Source organism: Hyla sarda, chromosome 3 (assembly GCF_029499605.1).
Source record: "Hyla sarda isolate aHylSar1 chromosome 3, aHylSar1.hap1, whole genome shotgun sequence".
Lineage (NCBI taxonomy): Eukaryota > Metazoa > Chordata > Amphibia > Anura > Hylidae > Hyla > Hyla sarda.
This window is the reverse complement of record NC_079191.1, coordinates 309,662,384-309,682,846: the sequence shown is the minus strand read 5'-3', so window position 1 is coordinate 309,682,846 and position 20,463 is coordinate 309,662,384. Positions and strand designations below refer to the sequence as shown.

The 20,463-nt window shown below is 43.5% G+C and overlaps 1 protein-coding gene across 8 annotated transcripts in view; it reads right to left on the bottom strand.

The window, feature by feature from the left end:
• The window catches only part of FAM120B (family with sequence similarity 120B), a 305,127-nt gene that overhangs the window by 196,298 nt on the left and 88,366 nt on the right, over positions 1-20,463 (bottom strand). For all 8 annotated transcript variants that reach the window (XR_008891441.1, XR_008891440.1, XM_056567028.1 and 5 more), the window contains 2 exons: positions 13,858-14,064; positions 750-861 (listed from right to left, as the gene is read on the bottom strand). Coding sequence is in view for 6 of the 8 variants with exons in the window: in XM_056567028.1 (XP_056423003.1) it covers positions 750-861; positions 13,858-14,064 (319 nt within the window). In the remaining 2 variants the exon portion in view is untranslated. The remainder of the gene's footprint in view (positions 1-749; positions 862-13,857; positions 14,065-20,463) is intronic.

Sequence of the window (20,463 nt, the reverse complement as noted above, 5' to 3'; positions counted from 1 at the left end):
ATATCCCTTTAACAAGTTGTTACAGCACACACTTTGTTACAAACACAAGGGATGAACTAACATTAAAATTGTTGTTATGGGTTGCAAAATAATCTGTTTACAGTGTGTACAAATGTAGAGAATTAATGACAGGCCATACTACAAAAGTACTGCCAAAGTGTTGTGTCAAAACTACAGAAAGCTGTTTGTCAAGTGCTGTCAAATAAAGACAATGCTCACAACACTACAGATAGCCACAGGCAGTATATAAAAACAGTTCTTATAATTGCTCTCTTTATTGCAAACACTGGCATGTATAAGGTCAACTTACTTATCTTTATACAAACACGTTAATATATCACTGATCTGGAGAAATTCTGCTCCTACAGTCTAACTCATTGGTGGGACAAGTCTTGTGGAGCCAAGGCAAGGGTATCAGAAAGTACTTCATCACTCCCAGTCCATAAAGGGGTACTACAGCGAAACTTATCCTCTACTGGCCTTGGCTGTCTAAAAAGGAGTGTGTGCTGGGGATAGCACGCACTGCATTCATTTTATGGGAGCACTGAACAGACCCGAGTACAGTGATCGGGCCCCCATGATTAGACACTTATCCCCTATCCTGTGGATGGGGGAGAAGTTACTTTTCGCTGCAGTGCCCCTTTAATGTTTAGCATGAATGCTGTCAGATGGACCATTTAGCCAACAATGCTGCCATCTTTTATGGTGCCTATGAAACCAATTGTCTTGGCCTTGGTCTAACACCTCACCTGGTAAAGGTCCACTGTTTTTTTTGGAAGCAGGTTGCAAGATTCTGTTCTGTGTTGCACAAGCTTCAGTGATCATCAGCCTTAATTTCTTAAACTCGGTTATTAAAGACTCCTGCAAACAAAGCAATTCTGGTTATAACATTATTATTATCGGTCTGGCGTGATATAATGCTTCAACTAATAACACAGTTTAGAGGTTTTGCAAGCACCATAGGTAATACTTAACACAGAAATCCATCTCCTATAACTGAGACATAACAAAAGGCTATTGAAGCTAGTCTATATATATTTTCATGCTTTATTGCTATAGAAATAGCTTAATTCAACCTTTATTATGAACATCAAGAAAAAAAGTACAGGCTTAAAAGGGGTAATCCAGTGGAATTTTTTTTTTTTTTAATCAACTGATTTGTAAAATTACTGCTATTGGAAAATCTTAATCCTTCCAGTACTTATCAGCTGCTGTATGCTCCAGAGGAAGTCGTGTTGTTCTTTTCCGCCAGACCACAGGGCTCTCAGCTGCCACCTCTGTCTGTGTCAAGAACTGTTCAGAGCAGGAGAGGTTTGCTATGGGGATTTGTTCCTACTATGGAGCACTGTGGTCAGACTAAAAATAACTATACAACTTCCTCTGTAGCATACAGCAGATGATAAGTACTTTTAGGATTAAGATTTTGGAGAGCTTCTTATGGGATAGTACATCTGATACAGTAAAACACACTGAATGCAGTAATGAGGCGGTTGTGCTCACTTTTTGGGGTTGTGTGTTAGAAACCCATGCCGATCAAAGGATACAATGGTAGTAGAATCTTCAAAAAAGGATCCGGGTTTCAACGGCGCAATCCGTGTTCAAAGATTTCACAGTACACGTTGAATTGTGAGACTGTTCATTTATTAAGCCAACAAACACGTTTCGAGACTAGCACTGTCTCTTTCTCAATGTTAAAATATATGCAGGTTAAAATGCATGCAATCTATAGAGACAAAAAGGCAGAGCTCCTCATAGAACAGATAAGAAACTGGATGTCCAGCGCCAGGATACATGCAAAACAGGTTCTTTATTGCTTTAAAACGCCATGACAGCATTCAGAGTGTGATGCGTTTCAGGTGCGTTAGCACCCTTAATCGTACGCACCTGAAACGTGTCACACTCTGACCCATGTCATGGCATTTTAAAGCAATAAAGAACCTGTTTTGCACGTATCCTGGCGCTGGACATCCAGTTTCTTATCTTGCTAAGTGGTGCTGCCTCGCACAGTCCGTGCGCCTCGGGGCCTGAGGGTGAGCTGAGAATTCCATACATTTCTTGTCCTCATAGAACAGTACCGTCTGGTACACAGCATAGAAGGATGGGCTGAATAGCCGAGTAATTCCAGTATGCTCACCTGGTAGGGTTGTGTGTCGGACACAACCACAGTATCATCGTATAAGTATAGGGGTGCTGCTTTCCCGGGATCGGTCAAGGTATGCACCTACCGATATTATAGTGGTAGTAGAGAAGGAAATAGCAAGACCGGGTTTCAGCGCAATCCACCAATTAGAGGTAATCCATCAGTCAAAGGCAAGGTACCAAATAACTGCAGTAAAATTTATTCAGCCAGATAATATGTGGCTGAATAAATTTTACTACAGTTATTTGGTACCTTGCTTTCGACTGATGGATTACCTCTAATTGGTGGATTGCGCTGAAACCCGGTTTTGCTATTTCCTTCTCTACTACCACTATGCAGGTTAAAAGACACACAGGGTATTTATAGCAGAGAAAAAAACAAAAAAACACTAGAACAAGTTATAGACATGTCTGGGGCATGTTCCTCCTCCAGCTGAAGGATGCATGCTGATGATGTGTGGTGTAGATCCTGACTGACAGCTTCACGTGTAGTGTCCATATATATAAAGATAAAAAAAAAAATTGTGTTTCAAAATAAACCATGGTTTGTTGGTTGGAAATGATCGTGGGGTTGGTAGTGTGTTAAAACTAGTCCTGACATTATTTGCACTTGCTCGGACATTTCCATTTGGGGAAATTCTTATCCATTTATTGGGAGTTAGTCGTCGGGTTGTCTATTGCAAGTGAACTAGTCCACACGCACATAGTTATTAGTGTGCAGATGGCTAGTCACGATGCTAAGCAGTAGTATAGGGATTGGGTGCGCTGTAGGGGCACAGGAAACTACGCGCATGCGCCTACTGCGATTAAAAGACAGATCGTGGACATCTTGTCTTATGCGCATGCGTCGGCAGAAAGCTGTGTAGCAGATGCATTGTAGGCGTGTTCCGAGCTGAAAGGGACGGCAGCGCTGCAGAAACATGATGTTCGCCAGCTTTGGGTGTCTAGCAAGTTCAATGTTAACAGGGGATATTTCTATAGTGTGCTGTTTTCCTATTTCTGAATGAGGGGCTTCTGTGCTGAGGGATTAAAATTATGTCGGCGCTGGATGGGGTCTCCTCGCTGGTCTAGTGATCTATGAATTGTTACAACGACCAGTGAGTGATGAGTGGATGCATTTTACTCTTCTGTACAATGTATGAGTGTTTGGTTTCCATGTATCATATTTAAGAGGGTATTGAATATATTTTGCCAGAAGGGAAATGCATATAATTAGATGCTGGAACAGGGGTTTGGAGGTCGCTGGAATTGTGTTGGGAGAAGGGGGGGGGGGGGAAGAGGGTGGAGAAGGGGAGGGGAGGGGGGGAGTGAAGGGTGGAGGATATGGGTGGGGGAGTCCTGGAGCACCCTCTTGGGATGTGCAGTTGCTGTGTTCAACAAGGGTAGACTGTGGTGATGAACCTTAAATTGCTTGAGGGCAGATGAGCGCTTTACACATTTTCAATCCCTTCGTTCAGACCATGGGGGTAGAGGGTATCCATCTTGTAGATCCAAAACAATTCCCGTCTCCTCAGACTTTCAAAGCAATCTTTCAAAGTGATATTTTCGGGTATTTGTTCTAAAGCAGTGACTGTAAAGGCTATGAAAGCACTGTTTTGGGGGGTCGGACTCCTAGTACGAGCAGCATCACCACTCGCACTAGTGCCGGCCACTGGGCCACTATCATGGGGGGTGCGTGGCCTCGCCTGGCGGCGTCTCTGCCGCCGTATAGGTGACTCATCATCAGTACTAGATGATGAGGAGGACGATGAAGAACACAGGAATGTTGGATCTTCATCGTCCTCACTGACAGATTTGGAGTCGGAGGCAAGAAAAGCATATGCCCCCGCTGCCGAAAATGCCTGGCGAGCCATCGCCTTTTTACTACAGTGGTGGTGGTGGTGGGGGGGGGGGGGGGGGGTTGGTGGAGGGGGTGGCGGGTGTGTGTGTGTGGGGGGGGGGGGGGAGTATGTAGTGTGTGTGATTGGTGTAACTAACTGTATGGGGGGGAAAAAGCGCTGCAGCCCCAAAAAAAAGATGGCCAGATGCAGCGCCCTGAATCCCTAATAGGGCCCGGGTCACACTAAAAAAATTGTTGCGTAATCTTTAGGTCCTATTAGGGGGTCAGGGGGGGGGGGAATTTTAACTTTTTTTTACACTTTTTTTTTACTTTACTTTTTTTACTGGTTAACCCTACCTGTCCCTGGGGCTGTACTCTCTCCCTGCTCTAAGGGGGGTCTTCCTCTGTGGGGGGGTCCCTGGCTCCTTCTCGCAGCTCTGGCCACTGAATGAACTCAGGGAGCAAGCAGAGCCGCGAGAAGGGGCCGTTAACCCCTCCCCTGCCGGCTGCTATTGGCCGGCCAATAGCAGCGATCCTGGGGGGTGACGACATCGCCACCTCCCCATAGATACAGAGGGTGATAGGGGGTGTATCCTACACCCCCGATCACCTTGTATCTCCGGGTCAGCGGGTCACACGTGACCCGCATCACCGGAATAGCCGAAAATCGCAAGTGTGAATTCACTTGCGATTTTCGGCGATCGCCTACATGGGGGGGTCTGATGACCCCCCTGGGCATTGGCGCGGGGTGCCTGCTGATCGATATAAGCAGTCACCCGGGTCCGGGCCCCGCCCGGCGCGCAGCAGGGACCGAAATTCCCACGGGCGTACAGGTACGCCCTTGGTCCTTAAGTACCAGGGAGCCAAGGCGTACCTGTACGCCCCTGTACGCCCACACAAACGGTATCTCAGCTATTCCAATGGCTAGATAAGGAAAGGAGAGTCCACAACCAGTTATGGTTTAACGGAGGCTTTACTGAGTTTAAGACAGATGGTATTATCTTCACAGCTAGGCCAGATACCCAGAGAGGTGGCCAAGAACCCAGAAGGGCCTCACAGCTTGCTGGGACTAATTATACTTGTAATAGACTTGAGGGCTGGTCCGTGACCTCAGGGGAAATCCGTTTAAATCCCAACATTTTACCTTCCAATGTCCGATTTGTTGCAATAGGTACAAAAGGCCTATTGTGCAGATTTTGGCAGGGGTTAACTTGACAGGGGCAGGAGAAGATACAGGTCTCTTAGGTAAGGACGATTCACGGTTGGCCTGAGAGGCCTGACTGGCAAGTTCCTTCACAGCCTGAGTCAATTGTTCAATGTCCTGTTTGAGATACTGAATTTCTGAGGCTGTGGAGGCTGGTAGGATATTAAACACTGGCATAGGATTGTAACTCTCCTTGTAACTCTCCTCAGACTCCGTCTGAGGTCTATGATCTGAATAGCCAGCATTTTAAAAGCAGAGAAGAACAGATTGGGATTCTGCACTGCTAACATCTTCAACTGAACTTTTTCCCATTTGTTATGAGCCCCATCAATAAACCTTTCCATCAGTACCCTGTTATCCTGGTAGGGAGTGATACCGTCTAACTTTTGAACAGTCTCTAGGGCATTTTGCCGAGCTACGGCATAAGCTCTCAGAGTCTCACCTGGCTTCTGTCGCCTCTCATACAACCTGAGGTGTACCTCTGACGGAGAATGGGACTCAAATACCTGATATAACCCCTCAAAGATCTGCTCTAACGTCGCCTTCTCGGAGGCTGGCCAGGTGCGGTCTTCCTCAAGAATGGTCCTTGAAGTTGTCCTGTGAGCAGCCGGACCTGTTGGTTAGGAGGGAGAGAGTAAAAGACAAACAAGCTCTGAATATCCTCTTTGAAATCCCTCAGGGTAAAGGGGTCTCTGCTGTAGGTAGGGAGGACAGGATTCCCCAGAAAGACTGGTGCAGTTGTTTGGGCCCCCACGTGATTGACCGCTGATGTATCAGATATGCCCACTGCTGGTGATGGAGGGGTACTCTCGTTGGGTTGATCTGGGTGCTGACATGTTGCTGATCTCTTTGAGTGCGCTGTCACTTTAAGAAGCATTGAGTGTGCTGTCACTTTGAGAAGACTTGAGTACATTGTTTCTTTCAGAAGAATTGAGTGAGCTGTCTTTCTAATCAGAATTGAGTGTGCTGTCTTTCTAATCAGAATTGAGTGCGCTGTCTTTCTAAGAAGAATTGAGTGCGCTGTCTCTTTAAGATGCCTGGCAATAAACTGTAACGAAAAGCTGCAGACTTTACTGGGCACCGAGGGGTTAACGTTGACTGCTACCGATGCTGGAGACTTATTGCAGTAAATCATTGGTTTATGCAGAGTCTGCGCTGCAGCGGGTACTTGCCAGTATTCTGTAAAGCCGGACACAGCCGCGGGGACCTTCACTGTGGCTGCGTCCAGGGAGCTTCCGGTTTGGTCTGGGTAGCAAATCCTTCCCCCGTGCAACACAGGGCGGATTCTTAGTTCCGGCTCGCACACTGAGGAGGCACCACGGCTAGGGACTGACTGGGCGGAGCTGCGACCGCTCCCACGCACGGAAATCACCGGACTGTTTAACTCCTTCAGGTACGGACTTTATACACTTACCAATAACGATTAACAGTTATTCTTTCACCTTCCCCACAGTTTTTATCCGCACCACAGTAAAAACAGATTTTAGCAACACAATCCCATACACTTTGCTGGCGCACACTTTTTCGCAACGGCATGTGATTATGACTTGGACACAGTTCAGACTTGGGGGGGAGCTTGCAGCAACTTGCATATGGCACACACCCGCATACTGTTAATGGGTGGCCTGACTTGGCTTGGTGGTGGAGTGGCTAAGGCACACACCCGCATCCTGTTGCGGGTGGCCTGGTGGTTAAGTGGTTAAGGCACACACCCGTATCCTGTTCGTGATGCCAAAGTTGTGGTGGACCACTGGTGTATGTAGCGGTGTAGGTGGTGGGGTCAGATGGTATTAACCCCTAGTGTTCATGACGCCAGAGTGGTTTTTGGTAGGGATCGACCGATATCGATTTTTTAGGGCCGTTACTCTGTGACCTTTCAGGCCGATAGTCGATAACTTAATGTGCCAACAGCCAAGGATTTTGTAAGAGCGATGGATGAAAATGGGAGGCAGAGCAGTCAAGGTAGAGAAAGAAAGGAGTAAAAGATGGGGATCCTAGGCTGAAGCTGTGCACTCCTCATAGAAACATTTTAGCTACTGCTGTCTTCACTGTTTTTGGCCACTAACAATTTCTGTATGAGGAAGTCCATAATAATTTAGGCGACATTGCAGTATGGGTCCTACATACCCTAAACTTTAGTAACTTGAAAGGCGTTCCTTATTCTGGGTTTCATATGCCTCAGTGTATTCTTTTGTATGTCTATCACTATGTGACACACAGAGGCACCAAGAATGGTCTTACGAAGTACATTTGAGAGCTTGTATTGGGGCACTGCAGAAAGGTGGACATGCTTTGTGATGATAAACCATTAATCATAGTGCCATGCAGAGGTGTATTTGCACAGGTGCCTCTGGAATGCAGAACCAATCATGGACAAGAAAGACAAATACCCATTCCTACATGCTGAAAATATGTTTTGCATTGTTCACAATTTCAGAGTGGCTGTGCATAAAACTAATGTGAAAACAGGTAAATAAAGAGACAGAGCCAAAACCAGGTTCTGTCAAAGAAAAGCTAAAAGTGCAATACTTTGATGTGTCACTCAACCTTCCATAATGAGAAAGGAATTGAGAATAGATAAATTTGTACAACACAACAAGATCACATTACAACTTAAGATACATTTACGTTTTATCATAAAGAACAAATCTCAAACCTATTAATAAATCTCAAATCGATTATTAAAATTCCAATTTCCTTTGTCAGGGATGGATAAAGTGAACCATCCCCAATAAAGGAAATCGGAATTTCCAAAACGTGTTGAAGGTTTTTCTTGTGTGCATGCGGACGTGTAGTTAGGTCACTAACAGCATGAACTAGCAAAATACGTTGGAGGGCTTGAGGGGTTGGGACGCACAAGAGGATCTATACATCTTCATAGTGGCAGTAAAGTATTTTTATAAACTCATTAGGTTGCACAACCTTTTGAGGATAAAGAGGAAAGTCCCACTGCTGAAATTCCGTAGTGTAGACTGTACCATTGACCGCAATTTCCGCTGCACCAGAAATTCCATAGTGTGCATGGATCCTAAAAGTTGACTTAGCATAAGCACAATGTGCGTTGGGTTTGTCTAATTCAGATGGTAGTAAGTGACATATGAAAGCGTGATCTGATTACTGCCAAGCCTCATTACCCCTTCTGCGCCCTCAGCTCACTGACCTGGGTAAAATAAGACAAACTGGTGGTTCTATTTTCTGTTTTCTCCAGATGGTAACAATTCCATTATTAGTCATATATACAGTCATGGCCGTAATTGTTGGCCCCCCTGAAATTTTTCAAGAAAATTAAGTATTTTCTCACAGAAAAGGATTGCAGTAACACATCTTTTGCTATACACATGTTTATTCGCTTTGTGTGTATTGGAAATAAACCAAAAAAGGGAGGAAAAAAAGCAAATTGGACATAATGTCACACCAAACTCCATAAATGGGCTGGATAAAATTATTGGCACCCTTTCAAAATTGTGGAAAAATAAGATTGTTTAAAGCATATGATGCTCCTTTAAACTCACCTGGGGCAAGTAAGAGGTGTGGGCAATATAAAAATCACACCTGAAAGCATATAAAAAGGAGAGAAGTTCACTTAGTCTTTGTATTGTGTGTCTGTGTATGCCACACTAAGCAGGGACAACAGAAAGAGGAAAAGAGAACTGTCTGAGGACTTGAGAACCAAAATTGTGGAAAAATATGAACAAGGTTACAAGTCCATTTCCAGAGATCTAGATTTGCCTTTGTCCACAGTGCGCAACATTATCAAGAAGTTTGCAACTCATGGCACTGTAGCTAATCTCCCTGGGTGTGGACAGAAGAGAGAAATTGATGAAAGGTGTCAACACAGGATAGTCTGGATGGTGGATAAGCAGCCCCAAACAAGTTCCAAAGATATTCAAGCAGTCCTGCAGGCTCAGGGAGCATCAGTGTCAGTGCAATCTATCCGTCAACATTTAAATGAAACGAAACGCTTTGGCAGGAGACCCAGGAGGACCCCACTGCTGACACAGAGACATAAAAAAAAAGCAAGACTACATTTTGCCAAAATGAACTTGAGTAAGCCAAAATCCTTCTGGGAAAACATCTTATGGACAGATGAGACCAAGATAGAGCTTTTTGGTAAAGCACATCATTCTACTGCTTATCAAAAACTGAATGAGGCCTACAAAGAAAAGAACAGTACCTACAGTGAAATATGGTGGAGGTTCAATTATGTTTTGGGGTTGTTTTGCTGCCTCTGGCACTGGGTGCCTTGAATGTGTGCAAGGCATCATAAAATCTGACGATTACCAATGGATTTTGGGTCACACTGTACAGCCCAGTGTCAGAAAGCTGGGTTTGCGTCCGAGATCTTGGGTCTGCCAGCAGGACAATGACCCCAAACATACGTCAAAAAGCACCCAGAAATGGATGGCAACAAAGCGCTGGAGAGTTCTGAAGTGGCCAGCAATGAGTCCAGATCTAAATCCCATTGAACACCTGTGGAGAGATCTTAAAATTGCTGTTGGGAAAAGGCGCCCTTCCAATAAGAGAGACCTGGAGCAGTTTGCAAAGGAAGAGTGGTCCAACATTACGGCTGAGAGGTGTAAGAAGCTTATTAATGGTTATAGGAAGTGACTGATTTCAGTTATTTTTTTTCAAAGGGTGTGCAATCAAATACTAAGTTAAGGGTGCCAATAATTTTGACCAGCCCATTTTTGGAGTTTGGTGTGACATTATTAGCTTTTTTTTCTCCCTTTTTTGGTTTAGTTCCAATACACACAAAGGGAATAAACATGTTACTGCAATCCTTTTCTGTGAGAAATATTTCAGGGGGGCCTACAATTACGGCCAAGACTGTATAGGGAAACTGCAGGTTGAAGCTTGATATGAACTACTGTACTAGGAAATAAATGTTTCATGATGTGTCATTTTAATGTTACTTTACATGTATGATGACAACAGTAACTGGAGATAAGCAGTCACTTAGTTGTCCACAGATTTATAAGAGTTGACACACTAAGTAACAGCTCCAAAACTTTCCAGCCTGGGTCCTTCATATGTAAAACTTATTTAGGACAGATTTGCTGTAGAAGTTACAATAGATGAGATAAGAAGAACACTGGAAAACCAAAGACTTACACAGCTGTGCACATGACTTTAGGCCTGGTTTCATATGTGTGAAATACAGACACTTGTTCATGTTCGTATCACAGTTGCAATTTCAGGACCAACCAAAGGCCTAGGAATTTGAAGGTAGATTCAGTAGGCTAGTAAGAAGTAAGGGACTGTGAATATGGCTGCTGGGCCAGTCTATAAAGGGTTTGTTGTCTCTTATGGTCTATGCTGGTGAAACACAGATCAGCATAGGAGCTGTAGACACAAAATGATAGGTGTACATAGCCTGTCACCAAACTAAAGGATTAATATATTGTTCCTTATGTAATTATAAGACACTTTTCAATTTACTTGCTGTTAAAATTCTCAACATTTATATGTTTTTAATGTGATAGAAAAAACAGCCAGTAGGTGGCTCTGTTCTGTTCCACGCGCAAGTCAAACAGTTGGTTTGGTCTCCTTCCGGGCCTGGTAGGAGACCAAACTCTGGAAGTGCGTGCAGGGCATGGTGAGGCACAGCTCGCGCAGGCTTCAGTGACGCTGCGCCTGCTGGGGAATGCCCTTTTTCTCCTGCCAGGAGCTCATACAATGTGAGCAAGGGAAAAGGTATAAAACAGAAGTTTGGAAAAATTTTAAGGGCAGAAGGGGTGTTAGGAGTAGTTAGGGAATATAATCTGAGTTAGTTTAGAAAATATGGTTTGATGTCAGGTACTCTTTAAGGAAGGTTTTTTTTGTAATTCTTTATAAAGGTGTTTTCTTATCACTTAAATTATGGTCTTATAGATACAGTAGAACATATCAGAAATGTAGAGTTGGCAGGAGAGATGATAAACTTTAGTTCAAGTTTGTGGGATGATTAGTATACACACATAATAAAGTGGCATGGAATTTTCAGTGGGTTTTTATACAGTATTGAATATCTGTACACCCACAGAAACCTATATAAACTACTACTTACTCTGAGTGAGCAACTTTAATATGTTACACAGCTTGCTCTGTATCATGCATATAAATATGGAGTGTTGATACAACACTGGAGGATGTTGACTGTGCACACATTCAGGCAGCGGGTGCATTCTTACACACTCATTATCTTATATGACTTGTTTTTGCTTCACATTGTTCTTGTGGGACTGTTTGTTATGCAAGATATTTATGCTAAATATTGACCGCTATAAATTCAATCATAAGGAATATATATTTCTGTGTATACTAACAACAACATGGTTAAGCAAACAATATAATCCATGTATATCTACTGTATGCGAGCCAGGAGCACATCCATAGTAATCTTGTCTATCTCTTCAAGAATTGCCTAGCACCAACAATAAGAAACATGCCAGAAATGGAACTTTATAAAACGATTGTATTCAGTGCTGTCAGCACACAGATCATCAGGTACATATCATGGTGCCCTAAGGGCACCAAGCTTTGTTTTCACTAGAAACACTAAACACGTCTTCTGTCCATTTATCCTAAATATAAAATTTACTCATCTTAATAGAAAAACAGCATGTTTGTTCCAAAGCTTACATGGTCCTGATAAAACAGGATTATAAAAAAAATGCTCATTAGTGGAGAATTTTTTATAAACAACAGGTAGTGACTGTTTTATAGTGAGTCATGGAAAAAACCTTGATATACAATGACCAGCCATAACGGTAAAACCACTGAAAGGTGACATAAATAACACTGATTTACTTATGGTCAGGAGGTGGGGTATATCAGTCAAGTGATCACTCAGTTCTGCAGAAAACCCTTGCGTCCTAAAAACTCATGTGGATGTTAGTGCACTCCCGCGGTCAGGCATCTTGTCCCCTATCCTTTGGATAGGGGATAAGATGTCTAAGCACCGGAGTACCCCTTTAATGGCAGTGGCCTTTTTCAGCAGTATAGCATGCTCTGCCACACAGTTAGAGTAACAGACCAAAGAGTTCAAAGTGTTAACTTGGCCTCCAAATTTCCCGAGATCTTAATCTGACTGAGGATCTGTGGAACGTTCTGCAAAAACAAATGAATACAACTTAGTGTACGGGTGGGGAGGAGCGAAAACCGGGCACTCCTGTATCCGAGCCGGATCCGGCACGAACCCCATTCATTTCAATGAGCCGACCGGAGTCAAACGCTGACCCCAGATCGGGTCATTTTTGCCCCGTATACGGGGGTTCGGGCCGGATATGGCTGGGATACGGGAGTGGACGGTTTTCGCTCCTCCCAACCGGATCCGGCACCCATACACTGCAAATGTAGTGTGAACCCACCCTTAAAGGGGTTTTCCAGGAAAGAAATTTATGATGACCTGTCCACAGGGTAGGTCATCAACATCAACATCAACACTCAGCACCCCTGAGGATCAACTGTGCTGCACAGCTGCAGCATCTGGATGTAAACAATGATGGAAGTGAAAGTGTTGCCTCCATACATTGTGTAATGCAGCTCCCATTGAAATACTTTGTGCCCCTCCTGCATCAGTTAATGTTAGTATAAGCCAATGCCAGTAGCTGAGACCTACATATAGCAGCCTAAAGTGATCATCTATATTTACATTACACTTCACTGTTAGGCTAGGTTCAGATTACAGAATTTCCGTCTACAATTCCGCTTTGAAATTGCAGGCAGAAATTCCGCTTGCTAAAATGCATAGTGTAGTGAATGGGTTTCCGTTCACAAATTCACACTTCGTAATTTGTGAATGGAAAATCCGCTCGGAAATTTCCGCCTGAAGAATAGTGGTGCTCTTTCTTCAGGCGGAAATCCGCGCGGAACACATTGCAGTCTATTGGAGACTGCAGTGTCCGGGCGGTCCTAGCGCCGACTGATTAAGTCAGCGATGGCCGCACTCGGAATCTTCGGGCGGAAATTTTCTGCCCGGAGATTCCGTAGTCTGAACCTAGCCTTACAGCCAGGAAACTTACCCTAGAAATAGACACAGACAAAGGGTAGCTTACGAGCACTGAGCCAGCCATCATGTCAGATTCATTAGTCCATAGAATAATATGGGAAGAGAGAAAGGGGAGAAGGTGCTCTCATGTGCAGAAATCCAAGCAATCCCACAGGGAGGGGGGAGGAGGAAGACAGACACTTACCAAACTTGGTTGTGAAGCATAGACAACAATGTGAAGCGCATATTGAACAAGTTCCATCTGCAGCCATCCTGTCAGAGTATGTGTATGGCAAAGAGGACTTAAGAAAGAGACAGGATCTCCCGGCGCTGATCGGAACAAGAGGAGCAGGTCAACGGAGCCTTCAGGGAAGTATCTTTATTGTTCCAGCATGCGAAACGCGTTGCATGCTTGAACAATAAAGATACTCCCCTGAAGGCCCTGTTGTCCGGCTCCTCTTGTTCTGATCAGCGTCGGGAGATCCTGTCTCTTTCTAAGTCCTCTTTGCCATAGAATAATATGAGGAAAACTGATTATCTCAAAGTGAATCTCAGATCTATTTTTTAGATGCATCCTCATGGCTGGTGGATCATGAATCGCTAGTAAACCCAATACAACCATGCAGAGTGCCTTACTATGTTAACTCCAAACATTAGTACAGTGTTTAGATGTGCATTGCAGTGAGTCGCCATGTCAGAACAAAATAATCAAATGTATTTACTCACGTTTTTCTCCAAGATCTCATCCATAGGTCTGTGTTCATGACAAAGCAAATACTTCTGATGGAAGAGCTTCCCATCAAATGTGTTCCATGGCATCAAATCCATCATGTTAAAGGGGTAGCCACATGCACTGTTACAAGCCATTAATGTGTTCAGCCCGCGAAGGAAGAGAAAAGCGAGATGAACGGCTCTGGAATCTACATAAGGAAGCTATGAAATGGAGAAAGAAAGCAAGTCAATGATACATTTTTCATATTAACAGCTTCATTTAAGTTTTAAAAATATTACATAAGTACATTACGCATACATGTCATCATGTAGAAGTATAATCATTGACATACAGCCCAATTCTCCCATGTTTGTAAGTGCAGCTAAGGGTTCTGTATGTATAAACTAAATGAATTTATGTTAAGCGGAATTTCAGTCATTTCTTCCATTTCATTTGCACATCGTACACATTTTACAGAATAGCAGGTGTTTCTACTCAAAGTGTTTCTACTCATCCATTACTTCATCTAAATACCTAGCCACACCTTGCACGAATTTGTCACTCTGGAATTTTATACATTGTTTGCTCTTGACTTGTGTAATGTTTATGTCTCCTGTGTAGTTCACTACTGGCAGCAGTGTTTTTATAGATGGAAGGCTGGCTTTACTATAGATGCCACCCTGGTCCTCATATTAGGCAGAGTCATGTGCTTCAGACCTTCAAAGTGTAAGCTATACTGTCAACATACAGAGAATTATTATAAATAATTAATTAAATAGAAGTCTTCTAAAACTGGCTATTGTTTCATCTGTCCTCACCACATCTATAAGGGTCTTATAAGGGTACTATGGTACTTTAAAATGAACCCATTTTCAATAGCAGTTCATAGTTATACAACTTTCTCATTTCTAGTGTTCTCATATTCAGTTTTTGGACTGCATATATCTTTTTTCCATGTTCAACACCATACAGCCACCCTCTACCCCACCCCTGGAAGCTCGATAGTTTTCTATTTTTATACTATTGTCAATTCAGGGAGCTCCGTCAGCTTCCTTCCCCTCAGTCAGGCCAGGACAGCCCCCTGAGATGATGATAGTATGTGTCAGAGAAAGCTGACCAGTGAAATCCCAGTGGGAGGGAATGAATGGAAGAGATTTTGGAGGCTGGGAGGGCCACATAACTGAATTGGTGCCTGAAAGGGATCATGGACATTTTAGGTCCACTTTAAAGGGAATCTGTTATCAGTGTCACATGCACTAATCAAAGTCAGATTGCTCCTTCCACGCACTTGGGAAGGATATATGTAAACATTTTAGGAACTGGCTCAGTTATTTATTGAACATACTCTAGTTGTGTGAAAGTTACAAGTAGGGTAGTGCTGGGATCAGTATTGGACATGTTTCTATTTAATATGTTTATAAATTATAGAAAATAATTTCAATAATTTCAAATGACCCTAAACTGGGTAAGGTGATTGTCACAGAGAAGAACAACATAATATTACAGAGGGATCTGGGGAAGCTAAAGGCTTGGGCACAGACATGACAAATTAAGTTTATTATGGCTAAATGTAAGGTCATGTACTTAGACTGAGGCAACTGGATGTACAATTATGTGCATAATAGCAAAATGTAAAATACTGGTTAAAACTACTACCAAAAAGTACTTGGGGGTACTGATTGAAGTAAGCTTAACTTTAGCAACCAGTGCCAGGCTGCAGCTGCCAAAGCTAATAAAGTCATGGGATGCATCAAGAGAGGCATAGAGGCTCCTAAAAAAGAGGGGGGGGGGGGATTTATCAAAACCTGTGTAGAGGAAAAGTGGACCAGTAGCTCACTTCTTTAAAGGGGTACTCCATAGCAAACATCTTATCTCCGCACACATCTTAGTGGATAAGATGTTAGATTGCGGGGGTCCCACAGCTGGGGACCCCCGTGATCTCCGGGTCGGGACCCCTGTCATTGGGGTGCCTGATGACTGGCGATGCAGGCTGCCACGCCCCCTCCATTCAATTCTATGGGAGGAGGCGTGGTGGCTCTGTACTAGCCGTCACCCATAGACATGAACGGAGGGGGCGTGGCATCATGAACGCGGAAGCTGCAAGCTTCTGTGTTCCGGACACCTCAGCTGCTGGCCCGGAGATCACTGGGGTCCCGAGCGGCGGGACACCCGCGATCTAACATCTTATCCCCTATCCAAAGGATAGGGGATAAGATGTGGGCGGCGGAGTACCCCTTTAATTTAAAAAGGCCTCTGAAAAATGAAGTTGCTCAGCTCTGTCATAGGGGCAAAACAAAAATATGGTGCGGCTGAATCCCTTACATGCTGAACACTAAACAGTGCCCCATGGACCCCATTGACTTAAATGAAGTCTGTTTCCAGCATGGCATCTGACATTTTACTGGACAAAACAGCGCAGTATGCTATGCTATATTTTTTGCCACTTTTGGAAGAATCCCTGGCAGAGGTGTAAATATAGCCTTACAATTTACTAAGACTACACAGTCACTGTAAGTAATGTAAAGATTTGCTTTTTTTGTGTTTTGGATTCACCTGTTTTTGTCTAAAACTGCTGATGTAAATGAGCTTTTAGGGTAGGGTCACATGTGCCATATTTTGCTGCGTATTTGCCTACCCATTGAAGTTAATGGGTAGCAAAATCAGCTGTGTATTTTGCTCCCGATTGACTTCAATGGGTAGGAAAATACTCAGCAGCAAATAAGCAGAAAAATACAGCATGTGTGACCCTATGCTTAAAGGGGTACTCCGCCCCTAGCATCTTATCCCGTATCCAAAGATAAGATGTCAGATCGGGGGGGGTCCTGCCGCTGGGGAACCCCAGGAACTCTGCTGCGGCACCCCGCTATCATTACTGCACAGAGGAAACTCGCTCTGTGCGTAATGACGGGCAATACAGGGGCCGGAGCATCGTGACACCATGGTTCCGCCCCCTTGTGACATCACGGTCCACCCCCTCAATACAAGTCTATGGGAGGGGGCGTGGCAGCCATCACGCCCCCTCCCATAGACTTGCATTAAGGGGGTGGGCTTTGACATCACGAGGGGGCGAAGCCAAGACATCACGATGCTCCGGCCCCTGTATCGCCAGTCATTACACACAGAGCGAGTTTGCTCTGTGCAGTAATGATAGCGGTGTAGCTGCAACAGAGATCCCGGGGGTCCTCAGCGGCAGGACCCCCCGATCTGACATCTTATCCCTTATCCTTTGGATAGGGGATAAGATGCTAGGGACGGAGCACCCCTTTAAGGACCAAAAACTGACCAAATACTATCAGTAAACCCAGTATTATTGTGTATAGTGATACTGGTTTTGGCTAAAAGTACTAACCAGAATCAAGACCAAATACACATTAAAATACTATTGGTGAGATTTAGCAAAACCTGTGCAGATGAAAAGTTGACCACAACAACCGATTAGATTGCTTTTCTTTATTTTTCAGAGGCCTTAAAGAAGCAATCTAATTGGTTGCTTTGGGCAACTGTCAATGTTTTCTATGTGCAGGTTTCAATAAATGCCCCCAAATGTGTGAACCCAGCGTCTATAATGTTATTGCTGTACCTGTCTGTTTTGTGCCATTTCTAAAAATTGTGTTTCCATCTATCTTGTTCATCCATAATCCAAAGTTGTAGACCTATCCTAAATGTTTAGTCCAACTCTTCAGGACTGCTAGGACCAAATGCAAAACAAATGTTCTTGTTCTAACCAAACCACATTAATGTCCGTAAAAATGTAGATCCACATACCAGGTTGCTCCACAAGTAATTATTTGGGAAATTTGCAAACAAGCATACACCCTTTTGCCAAAATTCCTCCATGATGCAACTTAATTCTACACACACTTCTGAATGTCAAAAAAAATGTCTCCCAGAGAAGATGTGAGGTTGATGACAGTGCCCCCACTGCTATGCTACTGTATCACCCATCATCACTGAATAATATACAATTTTTGGTCTGAAGAAGTGCATCCAGCGCACGAAATAGGTATCACGCTTGTGGCTAGAGAGGAGCGAAGTTACAGTGATTCGATTTGTCACAAACTTCTCGGCTCGGCAGTTGCTGACTTTAGCATAAATTTGTTCAGCTTTCAGGTGCTCTGGTGGGCTGGAAAAGGTGGATACAGTCGTAGGAGAGAGTCTCCTAGGACTGTATCCACCTTTTCCAGCCCACCGGAGCACATGATTACTGAACTACAGTCATCCCGTAAATGTTGGCACCCCTGAAATTTTTCAAGAAATTGAAGTATTTCTCACAGAAAAGGATTGCAGTAACACATGTTTTGCTATACACATGTTTATTCCCTTTGTGTGTATTGGAACTAAACCAAAAAAGGGAGGAAAAAAAGCAAATGTCACACCAAACTCCAAAAATGGGCTGGACAAAATTAATGGCACCCTTTCAAAATTGTGGAAAAATAAGATTGTTTCAAGCATGTGATGCTCCTTTAAACTCACCTAGGGCAAGTAACAGGTGTAGGCACTATCAAAATAACACCTGAAAGCAGATAAAAAGGAGAGAAGTTCACTTAGTCTTTGCATTATGCGTCTGTGTGTGCCACACTAAGCATTAACAACAGAAAGAGGAGACGAGAATTTGAGAACCAAAATTGTGGAAAAATATCAACAATCTCAAGGTTAGAATTCAATTTCCAGAGATCTAGATTTGCCTTTGTCCACAGTGAGCAGCATTATGAAGAAGTTTTCAAACCCATGGCACTGTAGCTAAACTTCCTGGGCATAGACGGAAGAGAGAAATTGATGAAAGGTGTCAAGGCAGGATAGTCCGTTGGTGGATAAGCAGCCCCAAACAAGTTCCAAAGATATTCAAGCTGTCCTGCAGGCTCAGGGAGCCTCAGTGTCAGCGCAAACTATCCATCGATATTTAACCCCTTAAGGACTCAGCGTTTTTCCGTTTTTGCATTTTCTTTTTTCTTCTTTACCTTTAAAAAATCATAACTCTTTCAATTTTGCACCTAAAAATCCATATGCTGGCTTATTTTTTGCGCCACCAATTCTACTTTGTAATTACATCAGTCATTTTACCCAAAAATCTATGGCGAAACGGAAAAAAAAATCATTGTGAGACAAAATTGAAAATAAAAAACCATTTTGTAACTTTTGGGGGCTTCCGTTTCTACACAGTACATTTTCCGATAAAATGACACCTTATCTTTATTCTGTAGGTCCATATGATTAAAATGATACCCTACTTATGTAGGTTTGATTTTGTTGTACTTCTAGAAAAAATCATAACTACATGCAGGAAAATGTATACGTTTAAAATTGTCCTCTTCTGACCCCTATAACTTTTTTATTTTTTTGCGTAAGGGGCGGTATGAGGGCTCAATGTTTGCGCCGTGATCTAACGTTTTTAGCAGTACCATTTTTGCATTGATAGGACTTATTGAATTTTTTTGTGCGCACGCCATTGACCGTGCGGTTTAATTAACTATATATTTTTATAATTCGGACATTTCCGCACGCGGCTATACCACATGTTTATTTTTATTTTCACTGTTTTTTTTTATGGGAAAAGAGGGGTGATTCAAACTTTTAATAGGGAAGGGGTTAAATGATCTTTATTCACTTTTTTTTTGCAGTGTTATAGGTCCCATAGGGACCTATAACACTGCACACACTGATCTTTTACATTGATCACTGGTTTCTCATAGGAAACCCCATCATAGGAAACCTCATAGGAAATCCCATCCCTTCCCCAATATCGCGCCACACCCCTACCCCTTAATTCCCTGGTTGAACTTGATGGACATATGTCTTTTTTCGACCGTACTAACTATGTAACTATGTAACTATCAATGATTCTGCCGCTTGACTGCTCATGCCTGGATCTCAGGCACTGAGCAGTCATTCGGCATTTGGACAGCGAGGAGCCAGGTAGGGACCCTCCGGCTGTCCTGTAAGCTGTCCTGTATCCCAAACAGCTCCCTGAGCTAACCGGCATACTTTTACTTTCACTTTAGACGCGGCGTTCAACATTGAAGGCCGCGTCTAAAGGGTTAATAGCGCGCGGCAGCCGTGGCCCCACGTTATAGATCGGGAGCGGACTCATGACGTTCCTGTACGTCATGAGTCCTTAAGGGGTTAAATTAAATGAAACGCTATGGCAGAAGACCCAGGAGGCCCCCACTGCTGACACAGAGACATAAAAAAAGAAAGACTACATTTTGCCAAAATGAACTTGAGAAAGCCAAAATCCTTCTGGGAAAACGTCTTGTGGACAGATGAGACCAAGATAAAGCTTTTTGGTAAAGCACATCATTCTACTGTTTACCGAAAACAGAATGAGACCTACAAAGAAAAGAACACAGTACTTAGAGTGAAATATGGTGGAGGTTCAATGATGTTTTGGGGTTGTTTTGCTGCCTCTGGCACTGGATGCCTTGAATGTGTGAAAGGCATCATGAAATCTGAGGATTACCAACGAATTCTGAATCGCACTGTGCAGCCCAGTGTCAGAAAGCTGGGTTTGCGTCCAAGATCTTGGGTCTTCCAGCAGGACAATGACAACAAACATACGTCAAAAAGCACCCAAATGGATGGCAACAAAGCACTGGTGAGTTCTGAAGTGGCCAGCAATGAGT